The sequence below is a fragment of the Podarcis pityusensis genome (genome assembly GCF_964106645.2).
Source record: "Podarcis pityusensis genome assembly, chromosome: 2".
NCBI classification, from domain to species: domain Eukaryota; kingdom Metazoa; phylum Chordata; class Lepidosauria; order Squamata; family Lacertidae; genus Podarcis; species Podarcis pityusensis.
The window spans coordinates 103,115,033-103,141,374 of NC_138029.1; the positions used below are offsets into that span (position 1 = coordinate 103,115,033).

At 46.3% G+C, this 26,342-nt stretch overlaps 1 protein-coding gene across 8 annotated transcripts in view; it reads left to right on the plus strand.

Moving 5' to 3' along the window:
• CADPS (calcium dependent secretion activator) overlaps positions 1–26,342 on the plus strand; it is a 348,154-nt gene that overhangs the window by 261,906 nt on the left and 59,906 nt on the right. For 5 of the 8 annotated variants that reach the window (XM_080995634.1, XM_080995627.1, XM_080995628.1 and 2 more), the window contains 4 exons: positions 244–390; positions 4,395–4,550; positions 6,722–6,869; positions 24,502–24,576. In XM_080995634.1, the coding sequence (XP_080851760.1) occupies positions 244–390; positions 4,395–4,550; positions 6,722–6,869; positions 24,502–24,576 (526 nt within the window). The remainder of the gene's footprint in view (positions 1–243; positions 391–4,394; positions 4,551–6,721; positions 6,870–24,501; positions 24,577–26,342) is intronic. The other 3 variants (XM_080995631.1, XM_080995632.1, XM_080995633.1) reach the window with 1 other exon arrangement.

A 26,342-nucleotide genomic window follows, 5' to 3' on the forward strand; every position in this document is an offset into this window, starting at 1 on the left:
TTTTCTTTTCAGCAACTTGTTGTTTGTCATTGTTACTTTTAATTGCAGACTGCTTTAAAAACAAACAAACCCCCAAGCCTTCCATATTCATGCTTCTCTCTGAAATGTTTTTGGTTTGGGTCTTTTGACTGTCGTCTCGCTGTGAACTTTGCAGATTTGTTTATGAGTGCCACTGTGCTTCTGCTGCATCTGCATTGTCACCGTGATGGTATTTTTTTCTTTTTCTGTCTGTTTCTTCCACAGGAGTTTAACAAGTAATCTGCCCAATGTGAACCTACCAAATGTGAATCTCCCCAAAGTTCCAAATCTACCAGTTAACATCCCGCTAGGCATCCCCCAAATGCCTGCCTTTTCTGCACCGTCATGGATGGCTGCTATATATGATGCTGAGTGTGTATTCAGTTCAATAGATCTCATTTAAATCAAAAGTTTCCTTGGCATGGATATGGATTGTTTATTTCTCTTCGTCAGACTTTGCTAGAGCCTCTTTAAGAGAACAAGCGAGATTGACGTCTCTTTCTAGAGGAGAACTAAATTTGGCGTGCGTTCTGTTAAAATTTAGCACGGATGTCTGTATCGAATGCATTTTTTTCCTTCCACACTTGACACTTGTCAACATACCTGTTGATAAGATTTGGATCGGCACACCAAAAAATACTATTGTGTTGGTTGCGAACCGTGAGATAAGTGTCAAGGATGTGTGCTATTTAAAAAGAAAAAAGAAACTATCCTGCGCTCAGCTAATTTTGCCATTATCTTTATTGGGATCTAAAAGCCCATATGCTTCACCTGATTGTTCCTGCTTTCCTAAATGATTGTTAAAAAGAAAGAAAACAACATTTACACTGTTGGAATAAGTGCTTTCAGAGTTGGCCCAAGCATACTGAATCACCTGCCTCAGGCGTCAGGTTGGGAGGGGCAGCGGAATGAGCACTTTCTTGCTGCTAACAAATCAGAACAGGAATGCCCCTTTGCCACCTGCCGGCCTGGACACTTTGGCAAAGCCTTGTGAAACTTCAGGTGGCTTCTCTGTGGTGCCTGAAGCATGGGGCGGTTTCCGATGCTGCGAAATGCAGTAGCGAAGGGGGCTGCCTGGTCCTAGATGGCAAAGTTGCTTGAGCCCAACCCTAAATACTGCTGGAAGCTCTGCATCCCAAAGTTGCTGTTGCTTAGATAGTTTTACTCAAGTTAAATAGGACTATGGCCTGGCACACCAGTCCTATAACCACATTACAAAGGGAAGTGGGGAAACCATGGCAGTCTCTGACCATCATGAGCTGAGGTCTTCCATTCCTGCAGACAGCTAACCCTTGCAAGTAGCTGCTTGCATAGGTCTCCTTGCATGAGTAGTGGAATGTCAGAAGAGAAAACTCAGGCAGGATTTACGCTCCTCTTCTTCTATGAACAGGAAAGCTGCAGCTACATAGGAACATAGGAAGCTGCCTTATAATGCATTGGACCATTGGTCCATCTGGCTCAGTATTGTCTACACCAGTGTTTCCCAAACTTGGGCCTCTAGCTGTTATTGGACTACAATTCCCATCATGTCTGACCACTAGTCTTGCTAGCTGGGGATGATGGGAGTTGTAGTCCAAAAACAGTTAGAGACCCACGTTTGGGAAACATTGGTCTACATTGAATGGCAGTGGATCCCTAGGGTTTCAAGAAGGAGTTTCTCCCAGCCCTACTTGGAGATGACAGTGGGGACTGAAGCTGGGACCTGGCCAGTACATCCAGAGAGGCAAATGTATATGAATGGTTTCAGTCTCACTCCAAATTGCCCCATGGAAGTCAGTGGGACGCATTTGGAGCGACCAAAGTAAGCATAGCCCTGCCAGAAGTGTGAGTGTAAGCACAGATGTCAACTTCCCACCCACAAGTGTCACTTCTGTGCTTCAGCCAACCTCCCAACCTGCCTACCTTCTTACAACCCATCTAGAGAGGGGTCGCTGGCTGTCATCTTCCTCCTCCTCTGTCTCTGTGTTCACCTTGCAGGGAGGAGGGTTCAGAAAAAACTGGAACTAGTTGGCACTGCCTGCTGTTGGCTATGGCACCACCTACTGTTGGGCTCCCTGCTTTCCACCCTACCAGGCCCAATCCAAGCACGACGAAGCTTATCGTACTGCCTTTTTGAACAATCATTTGGGGACAGGAAACTGTATTCAAATTTTAATCTAAAGACCATTTCCAACAAAATGTTATGATTTTGAAAAGCAAGTCAAATGAATCACTGTACAAGAAAATGCTGTATTCATCTATTAAATTGTATATAGAGAGTTTTTTAAAAAGTACCAGAACTGATAATTCCATGAAACGCAACTCATATTCATGCTAAGCTGGTTTATTAAAGGCTAGACTAGACTAGGCAGTATGTGTAAATAGTTAACTGACAGTTTTACTTTCTCTCTGTGCATGCTCTGTGATATTGTTTTGTTTTGTTTTCGAAAAGATAAGAATCAAGGCCTCAATCCTGGACATGCTTACTCATGAGTAAGTCTCATTGAATGACTTGAATGTCACTTTCTCATGAGGGCATGCATTTAGGATGGCATTCAAAGACAAAGCAGTCGTCTTAAGTTTCGCGTATGATTTTTTTTTGAAGAATAAAACTTGAGCACAAATTCATCTTAAAAGCAGTATGATGGGGAAAAAATGAGCTACTGAACTTGTCAGCTTTAAGCCAAATGTGTGATATTGCTCTCCGCTTTTCAAAATCCAGTGAACTCTTCAAATGGGAGATACAAAACAACCCAGAGATTATTTTTTTATTTGAAAATTCTGGAAGCAGATGGGTATCGCCATGTTGTAATACTAAATACCAGGTTTTTCCCCCCATTCCTGGATATCTGATTGCTTCAAACATAAATACACTCTATTCCAAAGGCAGGATTAGACTGGATTTAAAAAATAATAATAAAGAGAAGGTAATTATTCTCAATGTATGTTTAAATCAGAAGAACTGAAATGATGCTTAGCCAATTATGCCACTGTTATGATGTGTGCTACTTCTTTGCTTAACCAACCATTCAAGAAAAAGCCTGATTCTCTTATCTTTTCATTGGGCCCATCTCCCTTCTACCCATTAAGGACATGTTTCAATGTTTTCATGCCATTACATGTCTATTTATTACAACTGAGTCGATGCATTCTTTGGGGGAAAAATACCCTTGTTAGTGCAGGATTCAAAGGACTGCGCCCCCCCCCCCCTTGGCATGTTGGGAATATATTCTTCACCCTGCAGTAGCCATGTGTGCATTTAGCTATATCTTCCCTTCTGTAGCATTAACTCAATGCAGCTGGCATCTGTCACAATAGAAACACCCATCCTTATTTGTTTCTATAGACGATATCAGCATGACCTGGTAATGCATGGTGTGTAAATACAAATTATTGTGTTAGCATTAGTGGTATGCGAGGAGTCGGGTGCGCTTCTTCAAGTTCCCTCGGTCATAATCAATGTGGAGAGAGGGATGAGAGAGAGAAGGAGAAAGGTGCATAAATTTCTCAGCATGAAGCACAATCTGAAGCTCGTATCTTATCCTGTAAGTAGAGGCATTAGGCATAATTGTAGCTGAAGAGAAGTCTAAATCAGCAGCTGGACTGGCTGGTCCCGTCTGTATGGAAGATCTGGGTAAGAGAACCTGCGCTTTATTGAACCTGCACTGAATTGTAAAGGCATTGCAAAAGGCAAAAGGAAACTTACAGAAGTCTGGTCAGGTATATTTATTTCTCTTTCTGAAAAAGAGAAAGGAAATTTGGGGAGGGGGGGAGTCCCAAACTAAAAAGAGGTAGAGAAATCAACAAAGCCAAAGTTTTCTGAGATATATAAAAGGATGTCTCATTGTGAATTATTCAATTGCCTTACCCTGGTTTGTTTCCAGCTGTTCAAAAAGTGTGTCCTCGCTCACCACTTGTTAGCACTGTTCTTGTTTTTTCCTGAAACCCTTGGGGATGGGGGAAGGAGAACGAAGAGAATGAAGCTTGCAATGCGGGAAGTGCATGAAACCGAAGAATAACCACATACGTTTGTGTACTGCGGTTATTATCAACCAGAGATTTGCCTTCAGTTCAATAACTACATACCCTAATGTGATTATTGAAACAGGCTGGTTTTTTTTGTTTTTTATGCTATATGCACTGTTTCCAGATAAACGTTCGTTACCCTCTTCTGTCTGATCTGGAAAGACTTGTAACAGCTAGGTAGATTAGAAGAAGAACAAAATGTACAGTGTAAAACCCTGATGGTGGAGATTCTCCCTGGCATTGTTCTGTGTCTCCAGTCACTGTTACGCCCCCGTTACGTGTGCAAGAACGATCTCCACATTAGGTTTCCAGAGCCAAAGAACAGGCTGTAACCTCTCCTGTCATTCTTATTTTTCCTTTTCTCCTGTCAGCAATGGATCAGGAACGTCAGAAGATCTGTTTTGGAAATTGGATGCCTTACAGACCTTCATCAGGGATTTACACTGGCCTGAGGAAGAGTTTGGGAAACACCTAGAACAGCGCTTAAAACTTATGGCTAGTGATATGATTGAGTCCTGTGTGAAGAGGTAAGTGGAAACCAGTGGCGTAGCATGGGTTGCCAGCATCCGGGGCCACGCAGAGGTGGTGGGAGGGAGGGGAAACGATGGGGAATGTGCATGAGCATTCAGCTTCCTAACGGCATCCGCATCACCCAGGAGATCGTTGTCTGGAGAAATCACTTCCTGGTGCACATGGAGAAGCTGTTTTTAATAGAGCCCAGCGATGAAACTGTGCAGCTGTATTGAGGCAACGCCAGGTGTTGAAATTTTGTGCCCCTAACAATTTTGTGCCCAGGGCAGTCACCTCTGTGCCCCCTCCCATGCTTCATCACTGGTGAAAGAAGAGTTTGAATTTGATATCCCGCTTTATCACTACCCTAAGGAGACTCAAAGCAGCTAACATTCTCCTTTCCCTTCACAACAAACACTCTGTGAGGTGAGTGGGGCTGAGAGTCTTCAAAGAAGTGTGACTAGCCCAAGGTCACCCAGCAGCTGCATGTGGAGGAGCGTAGACGCAAACCCGGTTCACCAGATTATGAGTCCACTGCTCTTAACCACTACACCACACTGGCTCTCAGTGAAAGCACTGGTGGGAGCAACTAGTGTCCACATAGCGTGCATCTAAGTTTTGAAATCGCATCCAATTGCTTCTGCACAATTGTGCAATTCTGCTTTATGCAACTGGGACAAAGCATGCTGGAAATGACTTCCCAAAATATTAAGTACTTGATGAGTAGCTTCTGTGAGAGTTTTAAGTAAGCCTTAGCAGGGATTCCTCAATGAGAAGCTCAGTAATGGCGAGCAGCCTTCTCAAATCAAACAAGAGCAGTCATTCAGGGCAGAACTACATACTTGGGGCTACTGCCAAAAAATGGTGGTGGCGTTCTTCATTCTCTCCCTCTTTCCTGCCCCCGCCCCCCAAACAATAGCTGGTTCAACTGATCATATGACATGGCATCATGCTATGCTATGGTGAGCCAGTGGGATGTAGCAGTTAGAGTGTTGGTCTAAGAGATGGCAGGTTGAGGTCTATATTCCTTCTCAGACATGAATCTCACTCTGTGTTTGTGACCTTGGGCCAGTCACTATTTTTTGCTGTGAGGATGAAATGGAGAGTGGTGAGAACCTTGAGCTCCTTGAAAAAAAGATAGGATAGAAATGTTGTAATAGTAGTAATGATGCTGATGATGAAGAAGAAGTTTTTCCCCACCCAAATCCACATCATTGGCTGTTGTTGGAATAGGTTGGGTAAATCACATAATGAGAAGAGAAGAAATAAACCTGGGGCTCCTGTTTTGCAATAGAACCTGAAGAGGTGTTGTATATTTACTTGTCAAAGAATCAACTTATAGCAGTTTATGTGACAATTCAGAAGAGTTCAGGCAAACGAGTCACATTATGACAAAATGAAAATGCAACAATTCAGTATTTTGGTGGAGTTAATCAATTTAACAGGTTTGTATAATCAGTGCTGAGTATTGAACACCCATATGATTTCCTATACTGCTGTGAGTTTTCTGTTTGGTTCCTGGTATACTTCAGTTATAAATTAGCTTGCAACCTGCAAAGATAAACTTTTGTAGCTTTGGCAAATCACTAAAGAAATAAGCTAAAAAGTGTGAGTTGCCGTTCATGAACATTTTTCTTTTACATTCCGAAATGTGTTGGGCTAGGAGAAGAATTCAGCTGAAAATGGAAACAGGAGCGGAAACTGATGAGTTTCGCTTACCTATTTCATGTCCAGAGTAGAACTCAGTTGTCATGGACTGGCTGGATGCAGAGAAGTGGTGGGAGGTACAAGCCAAGGAACCCCTAAGGAACCCCCAGATGAAGAAGGCTCAGAATCAGGGGGCTGGTAGTAGACGACAATGGGTGGTCAGAGGGAGAAGGAGTAGACTGGGAGGAGGAGGTGTTAGGAGCAGAAGAGGCAACAGGATTGAGTGAGCAGGGAGAGGCTGTGGCAGATAGCAGTGCAGACTCAGAAGCGAGAGGGGTCAAGAGGCTGAGTGAGGCAGGCTGTAGAAGAAGACGGGGGGTATCCTTCTCCTGCTGTGACCAGCTCCCCTTCCCACTGATCTCCCAGAACACACAGGAAAATGAAGACTTCGAAGTATTGTATTGTTCAGTCAAATTAGTAGCTGCAGTATCTTAACTTTCAAAATGTTCCTTTTATTTTATTTTTTTATTACTTTTAACAGAACCCGGATTGCGTTTGAAGTAAAGCTGCAAAAAACAAGCCGGTCAACAGATTTCAGAGTCCCTCAGTCAATATGCACCATGTTTAATGTTATGGTTGATGCCAAAGCTCAGTCAACAAAACTTTGCAGTATGGAAATGGGCCAAGAGGTAAAACTTATATTTATTTATTTATTTATTTATTTATTTATTTATTTATTTATTTTTAAAAAATGTTTAAAGGTAAAAAAATCTGCATCTTATATTCTGCTGGTTTCAGAAACATTCTAACAGTTGTGGATTTAGTTTTCCATATATAGACTATGCAGATGAAAATGCAGGGTCACTCCGTCAAACAAATCCCCATATTGAATATGGACACTCAGAACCCCTGTCACTTAGAAGTGACTGTTGGCAAGGATTGTGATGTGCACAAGGTACCTTTAAAGCCTATTTATGCATGACAGTGTTTTATATTGAGTCATTAACTCCACCTTGGAACCAGACATACGTTTGCCCCAAAGTCTTGATTTTTACATGCAACTACCAGATTGCAATGGCATGATTATTTTGACCAACAGGCAAAGAAAACCCAATGAGAAACAAAGCAACCTGAGCAAAAGGACTTAAGGGGAAATAGGAAATTGCCTGATCCTATGTAAAATGCAGTCCTGCCTGATTGGACTTTTCTAAAACCTACATTTATAATACTTCCGGGTCCTTAATGACTCAAAGGTTCCAAACTGGTCCAGTTTTATCATCTGCTGGTCTAATGTGTTTTACTTCTCAAAGACATTATCACAACTTGAACATTTCCACATGTGATGTTGTGAAGTAGAAAGACATGCTGAATTGGGCTCAGTGAAATGCATAATCATAATCCTCTTTTGTTTGGAAGACTTGAAACACTGTTCAACATTTTTCTCATCTCTGTTTATGACCAGTTCAGACACAGGGCTTGGATTCTCGTATTTCATTTTCAGTAGTGCATACAACAACAACTCCTCATGTTCAGAATCTATGTCACATGGGTTATTCTAGCTTTTTTTATTTTCTTGAAATATTTATCTCATTCTGATATTTACAAAATAAAGCACCAATCCAAATGGATTCATGGGGAGATTAGACTGAGTACAGTGAGCACTGGAGCAGGTCCTTTGGTCCTCATTTTCTTTTGTTTGTTTGGTATGCTATTTGTTCTTTTAGATGCCCCTCTTTTTATATAATCCCGGGATGCAACCTTACTGTTGTGAGCACTAAAGGCTTCCCTCACCCAAGTCAAAGCATGTACTTAAATGAACTCTCACCACTCCTGGTTTGAAGTTAGCCCAGAACCACAGGATTTGCCTTGCATCTTCTGTCTTGGTGCAGCCTTTTCGTTGCACTTTTTCAAAACAACCTCAGGAAGACAGTCGTAGTGAAGCCGCTGCAGCTCAATTATTTCTGCGTCATTCCTTGTTGTTTTGATCCATTATGATCTATAGGAACGTCTGCTAGAGGTTTCTGGCAACTGGCCTGAAGTGACACTTCTAAACTCTTCCATTAGTCAAGTTTGTAAAAAGCAGCAGCGTTCAGTGCTCCTGGCTTAAGCCTAGTATCTCTTTACAAATACAGCTTTCCAGCACCTCTAATAATAACACTATTAGTTGAAATAAATTCTAGGCCTTACACAAATGCCAAGGCTGGGAGTAAGCGTAGGCTGCGCTCCTATGCACATTTACCTGGGAGTAAGTCCCGTTGAACTAAACAGGACTTACTTCTGAGCAGATATGCATAGGATTGTTCTACCAGCTACCTGTACATGTGATGGTGAGAAATTTGATTCTTTGGGGTTTTAATTTGCCATTTCTCCGTTGTATCAGTTTCATTTCCCATCAGGTATAGCATAGGTAAAAGGTGCTTGCCAGCCTCAGTTACCCCTGTCCAACTCCCATTTTACTTGATTTGTCACTCGCATTGTTCTTGCAAATCCATGACCCATCATGGTTGATAACAAGCAGCAATTCAGTTGCACAAAGAATCAGCCTTTAATATGTCTTAGGCAAATCCACATGTGCCTCTTTGAGAAAGTATTGATACTGCGGTACACAGATTGCATAGCGATTGTGTGAAGTAGCAGTTGCTCTGGTATGACGTTTTTAACAAATAGCTGAACTAATAGACCTGCAAATCAGATGTGAGTTATCTGTGCATAAGTTACTGTTTAGGACTGCAGGATTACATACACCCCTCCTTCTCCCCTCCAAGTCTTTTGTTTTCTCTTTTATTCATTTTAATGAATTCCTACCTCATCCCAGTGTCTCATGCCATCTCATTTCTCTTTGCTTTTCTCCTGTTTCTCTCAGAAATGTATAACTGCTAATATATAAAGTGATTGACTAATAAGGACTGCAGTATGGCAAGGGATATTTATGCCAACGACACTAAATTAACCATTTTATCCATCTCTTTTCTCAAACAAAGTAGGGGTGTATTTGATTCAACCTTCCATGTGGCCAAACCCAACCCATTTCCAAAGGGATAACGTTATTGACAGTTGCTGCATTCTTAGTCTCATGCCAGCCACAGCCTAGAAGGGTTTGCTGGCGGGATGCTTTGCTATTCCCCAGGCTAACTGAGCTCTTGTTTGTTGAACCAAAGGTGCTCCCAGAGCCACAGCAGCCAGCAGCAACTTGAGCCACAATGCTTCCTTCCTGGCAAGCGCATTGCTGATGCTTATGGGGAGAGTGAAGGGGTGAGGCGGTGGGGGTGTCTGTACAGTGCGGACATACCAGTGGGAGCATCAGATGGGTTCTGCCAGTGCATCTGCACCGCACCAACCCCCACACCACCTCACCGTCCCCCCTCTTAAGTGACACACCTGCCAGGGAACCAAGCAAACTGCTTTTGACAGTAGCCTTGGGACATAATCTTGCCCCTCCTTTCCAGTAGAATTCCTCCGTGTGTTTGCTGTCCTCATTTTCTCCCCACATCCTTAGCAATTGATAAAAGGCCTTTCCTCTTAATCAATCACGGGACTCATCTAAGTCAATTGCACACATAGGAACAGTCAATTTGCAGCAACCTCCCACTCCACCACATGTAATGGAACTAGCAGGAACTATACTTCTATCATCCCACCCAATCCAATCCCAGTAACAACTCCATTTCAACTGTGATTTAGGGAGCTTCCAGGCCAATTGTTTATTGAGCACTGAGAGTATAATATTGCTATAAATGATGCTTTACCAGACATTCATCCTGATATGTTCATGTGGAGGCTATACAACTTTGCCAACATTTTCCAGGGTAGTTTTCCATCAGTTTTCTTATCAGACTTTTTACGGTTAGAAAAGACATGGGATAATTGCACCAGAAAATTCAAGATAACCACCAAACGTTATTATTAATTAGATTTTGAATAAGATATTCATCATAAGATCTTAGGGTGGTTCGCAGAATAAAATACAGGATAGAATAATAATAATAATAATAATAAATTTTATTTATATCCCGCCCTCCCCAGCCGAAGCCGGGCTCAGGGCGGCTAACAACAATCAAATAATCAAAAAATCAAATAATCACACAATCTAAAAATATTTCATTATAAAAATTAATTAAATCAAATTGATGGCAACCAATTAAGCAAAGTTCTGTGCAGGTTGCCAGAGGAGGGAGTCAGGCTGCGCCCTGATCAAAGGCCTGGCGGAACAACTCTGTCTTGCAGGCCCTGCGGAAAGATGTCAAGTCCCGCAGGGCCCTAGTCTCTTGTGACAGAGCATTCCACCAGATTGGAGCCGCAGCCGAGAAGGCCCTGGCTCTAGTTGAGGCCAGCCTAACCTCTCTGAGGCCTGGGACCTTGAGGATGTTATTATTTGCAGACCGTAGGTTTCTCTGTGGGGCATACCAGGAGAGGCGGTCCCGTAGGTACGAGGGTCCTAGGCCGTATAGGGCTTTAAAGGTTAAAACCAGCACCTTAAACCTGATCCTGTACTCCACCGGGAGCCAGTGCAGCTGGTATAGTACCGGATGAATGTGATCTCGCAGCGAAGACCCCATAAGGAGTCTCGCCGCGGCATTCTGCACCCGCTGGAGTTTCTGGGTCAGTCTCAAGGGCAGCCCCACGTAGAGCGAGTTACAATAATCCAGTCTGGAGGTGACCGTCGCATGGATCACAGTGGCTAGGTCAGGGCGAGAGAGATAAGGGGCCAACTGCTTAGCTTGGCGGAGATGAAAAAATGCTGCCTTTGTTATAGCTGTAATCTGCGCCTCCATAGAAAGGGAGGTATCGAAGATTACACCCAAACTCTTAACGGACGGTGCTGGCACTAATTGCACCCCCACAAGAGATGGGAGTTGCCCCCTCAATCCCATATCGTCCCGCCCCAGCCAGAGGACCTCTGTCTTCGAAGGATTTAACTTCAACCGGCTCCCACGTAACCATCCAGCCACAGCTTCCAGACATCTGGTCAGTGTGTCTGGGGCCGAGTCAGGATGGCCATCCATCAACAGATAGAGTTGGGTGTCATCAGCATACTGATGGCAACCCAGCCCAAAACTCCGGACAAGCTGGGCGAGGGGGCGCATAAAGATGTTAAAAAGCATCGGGGAGAGAATCGCACCCTGAGGCACTCCACACACCAAGGAGTGGCGCGATGACAATTCCCCCCCAAGCGCCACCCTCTGTCCCCGACCAGAGAGAAACGAGCGCAGCCATTGAAGGACTGTGCCCTGGATCCCCACGTCGGCAAGGCGGTGGTCCAGGAGTTCGTGATCGACCATGCCAAAGGCTGCTGACAGATCTAGAAGAATCAGCAGCCCCGACCCACCTCGATCCAGCTGCCTGCGGAGATCATCTGTTAGGGCGACCAGAGCCGTCTCGGTCCCATGACCAGCGCGGAAGCCGGACTGGAATGGATCCAAAGCAGATGTTTCATCCAGAAACCTACCAAGCTGTTCAGCAACCGCTCTCTCAATCACCTTACCCAGGAATGGAAGATTCGAGACCGGGCGGTAATTGGATAGATCTGAGGGATCTAATGATGTTTTCTTTAAGAGCGGACGCACCACTGCCTCCTTCAGTTCCCCTGGGAATATCCCGGTGCCAAGGGACAAATTGATAATATCCCCCAGGGGGGCCCGCACCTCGTCTGGACACGCTCTAATCAGCCATGACGGGCACGGGTCAAGAGGACAGGTGGTGGGCTTTCCAGCTTGGAGGAATCTGTCCACATCGGCTGGAGATATCCGGTCAAAGTGGTCCAATACTGGACCCGAGGACAGTCGAGGGGCCTCCAGTTCCTTTATTGTATCCAAATTGGCAGGGAGGTCATGGCGGAGCAACAGGACCTTTTCCGCAAAAAAGCTCGCAAATGCCTCACAGCTGTGTGTCAGATTGTTATTTAAATTTGGCTGTCCTTCAAGGGACGTTAAAGACCGAATTATACTAAATAATTGCGCCGGGCGAGAGCTAGCGGATGCAATGGAGGCCGAGAAGTAAGACTTCTTAGCGGCCTTCACTGCCATCTCATAGGTTTTCATAAAAACCCTATAAGATGTTCTTGAGGCTCCGTCACGGGCACCCCGCCATACTCGCTCTAGCCGTCTGAGGTCCCGCTTCATTTTCCGAAGCTCCTCGGTAAACCAGGGAGCCCGGTTTCTGCGGGGTCGCAGAGGGCGCTTAGGTGCGATCTCATCGATGGCTGCCAGGAGCTGGGTATTCCAGCCCTCAACAAGCTCAGTCAATGAGTCGCCAGGGGGAGCAAGGTCCCGCAAGGCTTGACGGAATCTATCAGGGTCCATCAGCCTCTGCGGGCGAGCCCAAATCGGCTCGCCACCTAAGCAGGGTGGGGGTGGAAAGTCAATCCTGGCTTTCAGAGCGTAGTGATCAGACCATGGCACCTTCATCGAAGGAGACATGATCACATCTATACCGGCGCCAAAGATCAAATCCAGCGTGTGGCCTGCTTGATGTGTGGGGCCCGAAACAAACTGGGAGAGCCCTAGTGTCGCCATGGAAGACACCAGGTCCAGAGCCTGTGAGGAGGGAGTGGCATCAGCGTGGAAGTTGAAGTCTCCCAATACCAATAGGTTAGGGAACTCCAAGGCCCAGCCGGCCACTGCCTCCAGCAGGCCTGACAGGGTGGCTGATGGTGCGCTAGGTGGCCGGTACACCAGCCAGACAGCCAAGCTCTCCTCGGAGCCCCACACTAGGCCAACACATTCAATGCCGGGGATCGATGGCGAAGGTAGAGCCCTGAAAGAACAATCTTCCCGGATTAATACTGCCACCCCTCCCCCCCGGCCCACAGTCCGTGACTGGTGGAGGACGGAGAAACCCGGGGGCGCCATCTCTCGTAAGGTAACAGTTACCCCTTCGCGCACCCAGGTCTCCGTCACACAAGCCAGGTCGACCCCCTGCGAGGTAAAGAAATCTCGCAGGGTAGCGGTTTTGTTGCCTATAGACCTGGCATTGCACAGCACCAGTGAAGGAGGTGAGTACTCCTTGCTCACCCTACCCTCGTCTCTCGGGATGGGGCGCAGATTGGAAGGGGTACGAGCATATCCGTATCTCGATCCCCTTCGCCTATAACATCTGCCCCCACCGCCATACCTCCCTCGCCCCTCCACGGTAGCAATCCCAAGCCTCATACTAACCTCCATTTACCAAATAGAAAGCAAAACAACCTAAAACAATTATGCCCAAACAAAACCAATCCCCACCCCACTCAATGTTCAACCCCAAAAACAAAACAAGACGGAAGAAACAAAAATACATAGATAAAAACCACCATTCATGGTGGTACAACAAAATAAACAATAAAAGCACCTTTAAAACACCTTAAAATATACATAAACATCTTTGACATTTGCTGCAGATAATGAAATAATATAATATTATAAAAACAACAACCCCCATTTAAGGTGCTGCAAATTAAAAGCAATTAAAGCATTTAAAACCATTTTGTCCATTGCTGCCGGTAGCTGCTCAGTCCTCTAAACTGTAATGGTAGTGCAGACCCCGCCCCCTAGGCCGGATGGAGTTGGCAGAAAAGGGAGCGGTCTTCCCAGCACTCACAAAGCAGCAACAGCAGTCATGTCCTGGAGGCCTCTCTCAGGGCTCTTATGCTGTGGCGATGAGTGCAGGCCCCGCCCCCTAGGCCGGATGGAGTTGGCAGAAAGGGAGCGGTCCTCCCAACACTCACGCGAGGAGCAGCAGTCGTGTCCCGGAGTCCTCTCTCAGGCCTCTTATGCTGTGGCGATGAGTGCAGGCCCCGCCCCCTAGGCCGGATGGAGTTGGCAGAAAAGGGAGCGGTCCTCCCAACACTCACGCGAGGAGCAGCAGTCGTGTCCCGGAGGCCTCTCTCAGGCCTCTTATGCTGTGGCGATGAGTGCAGGCCCCGCCCCCTAGGCCGGATGGAGTTGGCAGAAAGGGAGCGGTCCTCCCAACACTCACGCGAGGAGCAGCAGTCGTGTCCCGGAGGCCTCTCTCAGGCCTCTTATGCTGTGGCGATGAGTGCAGGCCCCGCCCCCTAGGCCGGATGGAGTTGGCAGAAAGGGAGCGGTCCTCCCAACACTCATGCGAGGAGCAGCAGTCGTGTCCCGGAGGCCTCTCTCAGGCCTCTTATGCTGTGGCGATGAGTGCAGGCCCCGCCCCCTAGGCCGGATGGAGTTGGCAGAAAGGGAGCGGTCCTCCCAACACTCACGCGAGGAGCAGCAGTCGTGTCCCGGAGTCCTCTCTCAGGCCTCTTATGCTGTGGCGATGAGTGCAGGCCCCGCCCCCTAGGCCGGATGGAGTTGGCAGAAAAGGGAGCGGTCCTCCCAACACTCACGCGAGGAGCAGCAGTCGTGTCCCGGAGGCCTCTCTCAGGCCTCTTATGCTGTGGCGATGAGTGCAGGCCCCGCCCCCTAGGCCGGATGGAGTTGGCAGAAAGGGAGCGGTCCTCCCAACACTCACGCGAGGAGCAGCAGTCGTGTCCCGGAGGCCTCTCTCAGGCCTCTTATGCTGTGGCGATGAGTGCAGGCCCCGCCCCCTAGGCCGGATGGAGTTGGCAGAAAGGGAGCGGTCCTCCCAACACTCATGCGAGGAGCAGCAGTCGTGTCCCGGAGGCCTCTCTCAGGCCTCTTATGCTGTGGCGATGAGTGCAGGCCCCGCCCCCTAGGCCGGATGGAGTTGGCAGAAAGGGAGCGGTCCTCCCAACACTCACGCGAGGAGCAGCAGTCGTGTCCCGGAGTCCTCTCTCAGGCCTCTTATGCTGTGGCGATGAGTGCAGGCCCCGCCCCCTAGGCCGGATGGAGTTGGCAGAAAAGGGAGCGGTCCTCCCAACACTCACGCGAGGAGCAGCAGTCGTGTCCCGGAGGCCTCTCTCAGGCCTCTTATGCTGTGGCGATGAGTGCAGGCCCCGCCCCCTAGGCCGGATGGAGTTGGCAGAAAGGGAGCGGTCCTCCCAACACTCATGCGAGGAGCAGCAGTCGTGTCCCGGAGGCCTCTCTCAGGCCTCTTATGCTGTGGCGATGAGTGCAGGCCCCGCCCCCTAGGCCGGATGGAGTTGGCAGAAAGGGAGCGGTCCTCCCAACACTCACGCGAGGAGCAGCAGTCGTGTCCTGGAGTCCTCTCTCAGGCCTCTTATGCTGTGGCGATGAGTGCAGGCCCCGCCCCCTAGGCCGGATGGAGTTGGCAGAAAGGGAGCGGTCCTCCCAACACTCACGCGAGGAGCAGCAGTCGTGTCCCGGAGGCCTCTCTCAGGCCTCTTATGCTGTGGCGATGAGTGCAGGCCCCGCCCCCTAGGCCGGATGGAGTTGGCAGAAAGGGAGCGGTCCTCCCAACACTCATGCGAGGAGCAGCAGTCGTGTCCCGGAGGCCTCTCTCAGGCCTCTTATGCTGTGGCGATGAGTGCAGGCCCCGCCCCCTAGGCCGGATGGAGTTGGCAGAAAGGGAGCGGTCCTCCCAACACTCACGCGAGGAGCAGCAGTCGTGTCCCGGAGTCCTCTCTCAGGCCTCTTATGCTGTGGCGATGAGTGCAGGCCCCGCCCCCTAGGCCGGATGGAGTTGGCAGAAAAGGGAGCGGTCCTCCCAACACTCACGCGAGGAGCAGCAGTCGTGTCCCGGAGGCCTCTCTCAGGCCTCTTATGCTGTGGCGATGAGTGCAGGCCCCGCCCCCTAGGCCGGATGGAGTTGGCAGAAAGGGAGCGGTCCTCCCAACACTCATGCGAGGAGCAGCAGTCGTGTCCCGGAGGCCTCTCTCAGGCCTCTTATGCTGTGGCGATGAGTGCAGGCCCCGCCCCCTAGGCCGGATGGAGTTGGCAGAAAGGGAGCGGTCCTCCCAACACTCACGCGAGGAGCAGCAGTCGTGTCCCGGAGGCCTCTCTCAGGCCTCTTATGCTGTGGCGATGAGTGCAGGCCCCGCCCCCTAGGCCGGATGGAGTTGGCAGAAAGGGAGCGGTCCTCCCAACACTCACGCGAGGAGCAGCAGTCGTGTCCCGGAGGCCTCTCTCAGGCCTCTTATGCTGTGGCGATGAGTGCAGGCCCCGCCCCCTAGGCCGGATGGAGTTGGCAGAAAGGGAGCGGTCCTCCCAACACTCACGCGAGGAGCAGCAGTCGTGTCCCGGAGTCCTCTCTCAGGCCTCTTATGCTGTGGCGATGAGTGCAGGCCCCGCCCCCTAGGCCGGATGGAGTTGGCAGAAAAGGGAGCGGTCCTCCCAACACTCACGCGAGGAGCAGCAGTCGTGTCCCGGAGGCCTCTCTCAGGCCTCTTATGCTGTGGCGATGAGTGCAGGCCCCGCCCCCTAGGCCGGATGGAGTTGGCAGAAAGGGAGCGGTCCTCCCAACACTCACGCGAGGAGCAGCAGTCGTGTCCCGGAGGCCTCTCTCAGGCCTCTTATGCTGTGGCGATGAGTGCAGGCCCCGCCCCCTAGGCCGGATGGAGTTGGCAGAAAGGGAGCGGTCTTCCCAGCACTCACAAAGCAGCAACAGCAGTCGAAACAAGTAAATCAAACCAGCAAAACAATAAACAACCCATCTAGAATTGACAGCCTGAGTTTCCTCCTTTAGAGTATCCACAGTTCCTTCCTTTGGATAAAAGGAGACCTATATATAAGGTCCACTGAATCCTACTGAGCCTACAAATGTTGCCATTATTTCTCTTAATTTTTTTTAATGATCAGATATGGAAAAATTTGAGGCATTTTAGGGAGTGCATTCTGCTGAACATATACACCCATATTCTCCCTGTGTCCTTATATTCAAAGGCAGCTGTTCAGACATTTGGCAGACATAATTTACCACCTTAAATATTTATATTTCTTCTGAATATTTAATGTATTGACAGGAATAACTTGTGTATCAAATATTTCTTGGTGGGTCTGGTATGTTTTTCTTCTCCGAGGTCAGATGGTCGCTAATAGAAATGCAGCATACACACAATCTGTTGGCGGTGTCATAATGAAACATGCCTCTCACATGCGCACCCAATGTCAGCCTAGTAAAGTGACTATAGATGGACTGAATTCATCTGCTTATAAAGCAGGCCAAAGTTTCTCACTAGTTTAGCTGAATTAGCATCCCACTCCTACAGAGCACTTTGGAGGACCTGGGTGCTTCAAAGCTTCCTAGGGTGGATTTTCCCCCACACTGATTCAATGGGTCAGCATGACAGGCGCACCAAATCCATGCCTTTCTCTGCCCAAAGAGTTCCAGTGCTGCCATACAGGTGGGACCACAAGAGGAAGAGGCACCTGAGAGCCGTTATTCCCCTCACACACCTACACTTCCCAGGGAGGAGTTAACAATCCTTCTTGCCAAGGGACTCTGGGAACTGGAGCTCTCTGAGGGGAACAACTCTCAGTGCCCTTAGCAAACCACAGCCCCCAGAATTCTTTGAGGGGAGCCATGGCTGTTTAAAATGGTATCAGCAATGCTTTAAATGTATGGTGCAGATGGGCCCATAGTTTAGTCCTGAGCTGGTATAAGGTATGTTCTCATGTTCTTCCCATCTTCTCCACTCTGAACTAAGCACTGCGGATCTAGTGGCAATTCTGTGGCAATCATAGTTGTTGTTGTTGTTATTTATTAGGACCCCACCCATCTGACTGGGTGTTGACCTTTAAAGCCTTAAACAGCCTTGGCCCAGGATACCTGAAGGAGCATCTCCACCCCCATCGTTCTGCCCAGACACTGAAATCCAGCACTAAGGGGCTTCTGGTGGTTCCCTCACTGCGAGAAGCCAAGTTACAGGGAACCAGGCAGATGGCCTTCTTGGTAGTGGCGCCCGCCCTGTGGAACGCCCTCCCATCAGATGTCAAAGAGATAAACAACTACCTGATGTTTAGAAGACATCTGAAGGCAGCCCTGTTTAGGGAAGTTTTTAATGACTGATGTTTTAATGTATTTTTAATCTCTGTTGGAAGCCGCCTAGATGGCAGGGTACAAATAAATTATTATTATTATTATTATTATTATTATTATTATTATTATTATTACCACTCTGGGCAGCTTCCAACAGAATGTAAAAATACAATGAAACATCAAATATTAAAAACTTCCCAATACAAGGCTGCCTTCAGATGACTCCAGAAAGTTGTGTAGTTGTTTATCATTTTGACATCTGATGACAGGATGTTCTACAGGGTAGGACCCACTACTGAGCAGGCCTTCTGCCTGGTTCCCTGTAACTTCAAATCTCACATTGAGGGAACCACCAGAAGGCCTTCAGAGCTGGACCTCAGTGTCTGGGCTCAATGATGGAAATAGAGACACTCCTTCAGGTATACAGGGCCTATGCCATTTAAAGGTCAACACCAACACTTTGAATTGAGCTCAGAAACGTACTGGGAGCCAATGTAGATCTTTTAGAACCAGTGAGATATGGTCCCTGTAGCCACTCCCAGTCACCAGTCTGGCAGTCATATCCTGGATTAGTTGTAGTTTCCAAGTCACCTTCAAAGGTAGCCCCGTGTAGAGCACATTGCAGTAGTCTAAGCAGGATGATAACCAGAGCATGTACCACTCTGGCAAGACAGTGTGCAGGCAGGTCGATGGAATGGGTAGACAGCTGCCCTGGACACAGAATTGACCTGCGCCTCTATGGACAACTTTGAGTCCAAGATGACCTCAAGGCTGCACACCTAACCTGCACTCTAGGAGGGCTGGTACATATCCGACCCTGGTTGCATCAACTTCCTTTTTTGCTTGCGGTAGCTCCCTGCCCCCACAACAACAAGCTGATTCACCAACATGTTCATTTCAAATGGGAATAGCAACTTTGAAGCCACCATTCAATCTACATGGAGAAGGGCTGATCTATAGCATGCAGGATAAAATGGCAGCTTCTGCTGGTGGCAAATAAATCAGAGGACACTTAGCTGCAAGCAGGAGCCTTCCTTAGTCAAACTGAAGGGGGCCACAGAACTTCTGTGCAGTGAGACCTGGAACAGGCACCCACAGAGTGCCCATCATTCCAATGTCTGCCAGAAGTAGGATTACCCACCAACATCCTCCCCATACATCACATCATCCACACCATGGAGTTTCATAATTAGAGAGTTGACAGGATGCCCTGCATTGCAGCTATCGGCAGTAAATGGGTAGCTTTAAAACAGCTCCATGAGCCAAAAGGCATATTGTTGATGTAACTTTTACTTTACTCCTCTGATCTTTTTTATTACAACCCGATGTAAAGAACTATGAATATGGTATGAAGATACAGGAGACTACTACCTTGCTGCAGCTAAGCAGGTCTGGGTCTGGTCAGTTGCCTGGATGGGTAACCGTTGCCTTTGAACCACACTGCTTTGGGTTCTGTAAGGGGAGCACAGAATAATATAAATGTCAGAAAGTAAGTAAATAGGAAGAACTTCCTAACAGTGTGAATTGTTCAGTAATGGAACAGGCCTCCTGAAAAGACAGTGGGCTCTCCATCACTAAGCAGAGGTTGGATGATACTGTATTACCAGATTTCCTTGTAAGGGTACCTCCAACTTTATGATTCTGTGATTCAGATTCCCTGAGATCCAGCGCCGAGGGCCTTCTGGCGGTTCCCTCATTGCGAGAAGTGAGGTTACAGGGAACCAGACAGAGGGCCTTCTCAGTAGCGGTGCCCACCCTGTGGAACGCCCTCCCATCAGTTGTCAAGGAAATAAGCAGCTATCCTATTTTTAAAAGACATCTGAAGGCAGCCCTGTTTAGGGAAGTTTTTAATATTTAATGCTGTATTGTTTTTAACACTCAATTGGGAGCCTCCCAGAGTGACTGGGGAAACTCAGCCAGATGGGTGGGGTATAAATATTATTATTATTATTATTATTATTATTATTATTATTATTATTATATATTTAGCCCTGCGGGTTCAGAATAGGGAGCAGGTTTGGGGGAACAATGTAGTGCTTCTTTGAGTCTGTGCCTCTAGTGACGGATTCCTATAGGTGAAGGGCCCTGTCGGTCTCTAAAATATACAATCCTCCCAGCGCTTCCACCAGCGCAAACTTCGTTTGTGCCAATGGAACTTGCCCTGGCGAAGCGGTTTGAGGATCAGACAGCTAGTCTGCAATCCTTCTGGCTGCATTCTAGTGCTGCTGTTGCTGCTGCTGCTGCCGTTGTTGTTCTCATTTGCGTTGTAAAGGAGATTTTAATTGAAAACATATTTGTCAATACATTTCACACTGTATTATTTTGCACACACCTAGCCATCCTTTTAGTTAAATCTCATAATTTATCCAACGAAGATGAACACTTAGCAAGAGAACTGTCACCCGCCCTCACCTCCAACAAACAAACATCCTTGATTAAAACAATATGATAATGTGGCAAATTAAGCATGTCTTTTGGACTTGTATGCGAAGCCCAGATTTTTTAAAGAGAGAGGGGGGAAAAATCAGTCAAGAGAATCTTTTTATTTTAAATTCCATGCATTGCCACCATATCCCGTGGGCCGCATTTTCAAAAGCATCGATGCACTTTAGGGGAATGTCCAGCTTGCACGTTCACTACCTTTGGTGTACTTCCGCTCAGCCTAACATGCTTGTAAGGGTCCCATTTTCCGTGCATGCATCAGAGCCAGAGCGTGCCAGGTTTGGGCATGTCCTGCATTGTGCATCTCTTGGTGCTTTTCAAAATGAGGTCCAAGCCAACATAGTTTTCACTGGTGTGCATGGTGTGCATTTGCAAGCTTTGTTTGTCCTGTGCTTAGTGGGTAGCACGTGTACATATATATGTCACGGGGTCACGTCCTCCAGGGAACGCCCGTTGCTGTTTTCCGCGTCCAGGGAGTTGTTCTGTTCGGCACGTTCTTCATGATGTAGCATGCTACTCCTCAGCAGCGCTGCCTGCATCCCACCATCCAGAGTAAATATCTGCAAAAGTGGCTGTGGCTGCTGGAGAAAAGAGGGATTCTGCACGCGAAGGAATATATTTTTAGCAGGTGGAGAAGCGGGAGCGGTGGAGGGTTTGCGCAAAGCACCTAGTCCCTTGGGAAGAGGGTGTCTTTTGGGTAGCCTGGCGACATGGCCCCTAGAAACTAGAGGAGATGGCCAATGGCTTCTGCTTCCTTACCTGCATCGCCTTTCCCCAGTCCCCTTTTCGCCTGTGCAAACACAGAGCTGCCCATAGTTCCCAGGCTTCCTGAGCCAGCAGCAAGTATATTTTACATCAGGCAGGGGAGGTCATTGAAGGTTAAGTCTTTACCTTCCTCACATGAGGGTCAGGGGCAGAGGACAAGCACTAGGTGGGATTCTGAAACACTGCTGCTTTTCGTAACGCATCTCTTGCTGATTTTCCCTGTGCAAATTGTAAAGCACCGAGTCGGGAGATTCCACCCTCCTCCCTCCAGCATACCTATGCCATTTCCAGCGCCTGTAAACACGTACACAATCACATGCAAACTCTGACTTGTTTGGTCCAAGTTACAAACACCTGTGCCTTTAAAACAAAAAACAACAAACCTCCCTTCCGAGGCTTAGCATGAATGTACACATGTAGCAGCACATGGGTGGTAGAATTACTGCCACTTCTACACTGTGGGTACAAGTTCTACTGCTCTAAAACTCCCCTTATCAGAACAAGGCACTTAAACAACATGGTGTAGCCTCATACCGGTCAAACTATTCACCAGTCTAGCCCAGAACTGTCTGACTGGCAGCGGTTGCAGAGGCATTTCCTATCACCTGTTACCTGATTCTCTCTTAACTGGAGAGGCTTGGGATCAAGCCTTGCACCTTCTGCATGTAAAGCATGGGTTCTGGTCCCTTCCCAAATATTGCCATTCAGCCCTTTTTCTGCTATACCTCTTTCTGCTACCTGCAATGATTCATTTATTTTTAACACAGGATAGCTTCCAAAATGCACATCCTTCATCTACAGCTTTCCAGAAGTAGAAGGGTCCATACCTCTGGGGTTAGGATTCTGCCCCCTGATTCTGCTGCATATGTAGATTCGGCCTCGGGGGGTCCTCTGTGGGAAAAGCTGCTACATCACGCACACACACGCACACACACTTTTCATCCCTGCAAGCTGGTCCAACACAACCTGACAATGCAGTTAATGGAAGAACAACAAAACAGATGTTCTACATCCCATTGGAAGTTGTAGGTGTAGTTTACATTCAGTCACAACCCAAATAAATTGACTGACATCGCAGATATGGGATTGGGTCGTTAATCAGATAGACTCTACCGAGTGAACAAAAACGTTATTTTAGGTTGTAACATTATGACGGTTAACCTAAAATTCTGAATACGATTTAAAAAAAAATAAATCTGTAATCAAAAGCCAATTCTCTTCTAATGTAAAAAACGGTGGTGGACAAAACTCACATGTGAATTCTGGGGAAATTGCCTCTTCCCAAGTGTCAGCTTCCTCATGATGATTCAGTAAACAAGGGGGTACCATCAAACTTTAGCCATCCCCAAACTGGAGTCCAGTAAGCCAAAACAAAAACAAAAACCAGCTGCCATGCCACTGAGCTCTACATGTATTATTATTACTATTCCTTTTTTCCCCAAATTGCAACAAAGATGATATTTCTCTGCCTCACTAGAGATGTTTCTGTGTATGTGTTCTGTGCAACAATCACTTTTCAAAAACCCGTTTTGTATTCTGCGTGTGGTTCTCTTTGGTAGCAATCTCAGGTATTTCAGTGAAAAGGGATTATATCCATTATATTTCATTTCCTTGTTGCTTATTGTTTCTGTGCATGCTGCTGCTTTTTCATGGCCCCCATTTAGAAGGTCCCATTTTTTTGAAGATTTTGTTTTTATTTATGGTTTACCTTCATATGTTCTTTTTCCTGTCTTCTGCACCTTCCTCTTTATTTCTGTCCCCAATCATCTGAAAGTTTGCTAAAGAGTGGGTAAGTGTGTCCTACATTTTCTTTTGTTTTCTTCCAAGTTCCTGTTGTAGTATGTGACTGTTCCATTGAAAGAAAGAGAAACACTGAGCAGTTCAAACTAGCGAGGAACTCTTAAGTCAGTTCTGAGGGACTAGCGTCTCACACTTCTAATTGCCCCTCACACTCCTTATTCCCCAAAGCATGATTTAGTATTTATAGCAGATTTGTCTCTTTTAATGTGGTTTTTTTTTCTGGTTGGATGTTAACATTTTAAAATAACATTAGCGCAAACAAGTGGAAATAAATACAGTGACTGAGATCAGCGCTTTCAATGTTTTATTTAATGTAGGAGGGGAGGAATGTGGAAAAGAAACTTCATCATATATTAAATATTTGTTCTTCTGTGCTTTGACAAAAACAAAAGAATGCCCCCCGTAGTGTTTGCTTAGTAGTGAAAAGCCTGTTTTTTTTGACAAAGTAGATGCTTGTTTTGTTAAAATTTGGCAGAAAGCTCTTGTGCCTTGCCTCGAATCACACGCTTTTGGTGATTCTCTCAGAGCTCCGTAGGACAGCAAGGTTTGATCTGGTCAGTAATTGGGTAGAGGGGCCCATCGAGTGGGTGGGTAGCAGCTCTCATCCTGTGTCAAAAGTGATGCTGAATGTTCAGTTGGTGTCAGTCTTTTCTATGAGCCGTCAGCACTAACCCAACGCCCCAGCATGGTATTAATTGAGGGGCCTTATAGTGTAGCAATTGCCATCTTTTGCATGAGTCAGAACACCCATGTCTCAATCATTTTTACACTTGGTCATAAAGGCTCCAATTCACTCAGGTGCTTAACAAGCACTTGTATTTGGAACTTTACATCCTTAGCTAATTTGTTTCGCCAAGAGTGGAGTCTAAACATTAAATTCCACTTGGCTTTCTGGAAGTGGGTGACCCTTTATACCCAATGCAGCCTGTCTGCCTAAACTCGACTCCTCTGTACGTTCCCTCTGACCAACAGCAGATTTGCTGTGCACCAGGAGACAGCTGCTATGTTGCTTTTTCAGCGTGGGCTGTGTTTCAGGAGTCATTTAAAACCTTAAAGAATGTGAATGCCTTAATTGCAACACCTTGGATCAATCAGAACTAAGAACAGATGTAAAGCGCTCTCCTACCGCTGCCCACTTTTATCATGATTTGCATATAGCAAAAAAAAGATGCCAGATTTTGTCCTCTGCTGCATGCATTTGACTCTCATTAATGTCGGCTCAGCTGCATGCATGGAACTGAAGCTAGGATTTGACCATGATTCATGAAATCCTATCAGAGGCTTCTTGGTTTAAAAAAAGAAAAGAAAAAAGAAAAACGCATTTTATCAACCCATTACTGCCCACTACACTAGAGCACGTGTCGATCAACATTTAAATATCACAGCCGATACAACAACAAACTAGACAGAAGTGTTTGTTACCAATGATTTATGCTAATAATATTTTGCCTCCATCTTCTTCCCCCTCCTTAGCACCAGTATCACTCAAAAATAGATGAACTAATTGAAGAAACCGTCAAGGAAATGATAACGCTCCTAGTTGCAAAGGTAACCTTCAGCTTCAGGTGAACCGATTCACTGTTAACATCACTCTCTCTTTTTCCTCTCTCCCTTTTTTAAACAGCATTTCCATTAAAATGTGACACATTAAGAAGTTTGGGTGGTTTGTTGTTTCTCACAGGAGAGATCATACATCACTCAGTCTCGACAGACGGAACATTTCGTGATTGCAGTCTGTACGAAGCAACACAGGGGTGCTGAACTTACAAAGTGCAGTTCAAGACGAAGACTGCAAAGCTCTTGTTTTCTGAACTTGATCACATTATCTGGACTGATTGGTTATAGCCGTTCATTGCCAGTTTGCAGGGAGAGTCCTAGGACTATAAGCTTACCTCTATGGGTCCACATTCCCTCTTTCCAGGTCCTCTACTGAGCTTTCCATCACACGCAGTTGCACTAGAGCAGAAAGCAGCTAGACTGGGTCAAACCCCAACACTTGGCCAAACGTAATTTGTTTTGGTTCCATCTTATCTCTGGGTGGTAGGTTCCAAAGTTTTTAGGAGGGTGCTTTATGTGGTTTTAATCCTTATAGTTCTTGTGGCTTTTTAAAATGTTGTGATTGTCAATCACTTTGAACTGTCAGGAAGGGTGTAATGCAAAATACAATGAACTCAGAAGCATTCTCATATATATGGCATATTGCGTGGCAATGGCAGCCATTTATCAATAGTACTGCTTCATCTAGTTTTCCATTTCCAGACTAAAAAGCATCTTGCAACACAGACTTCTGCCTGTGATCCTTGTAACACTTTGTATAAATGTTTTAAATAAATTAAATAAATGCACCATGCTTGCATTTATTTTAACTTCAATTAGGCAAACCAGGGGAGGACTATAAGGATCACAAAATAATTACAAGGACCTGTAGAACATATGGGACAACACGTGCCATTCTGGGTCTCCATCAAGGACCTACCAGCTGTTCTCCATTTGGTATTACTCTCGAGGAGTAACATATTTCTTGCACCTTATGCTTGGGAGTTGCACTCTCATTAGCTTCTGCAATGTACGGCACCAACATAACTGCCTTTCTCTACACAGAATGACCAATATAGCAGGCAGAGAGCAGCTGAAAGAGCTTTAATGAACATGTGATATACACACACACAACACAAAGGAGCTTCGCTTTATTTTATTTTTTTGCTTTTGATCAACAAACATTGAAAATGCAAGGGAATCTCAGAAGAGGGATTTTCTTCATTGTGCATAATTTTGTTGCCAAAACAGAAAACCAAATTAGAAACCTCCTAAACATTTGAAGATGAAATTGTTTTAGGCGGAAGCAAGAAAGGATTAAACATTTTCATTGATATGCTTGTCCTTTGAAAGCAACTGCTTTCCAGTTACTTATATTATTATTAATAATAGCTAATAAGCTTGGTGATGCCAAAAGAAAAATAAGTCAGTGGCTATACTTGATTCTCTTTATTAATGTATTCCATGACACCATGCTAATTTAGGACAAATGTTTAGTTATAGACAATATCAGCTCTTTACTCCAGAATAGTCAACTAGATTACCCCACACACATACAACTTGACTTTTCTTAATCTTCAATGACTTTCCTCCCTGCTAATTAGAGGATAGAGTTCTTTATCTCGTCATTGAAGTGTCATATCTCTACAAGCAATCTACGTAGCTAGAAGCTGGTTGATACACTTTGAAATCCCTTTTTACTCCGATGGACTTAATACTGATTTGCTCAGTTGCAATCAGGGTGATTTGATTATTCTTACAACTGAAGTATATGTCCT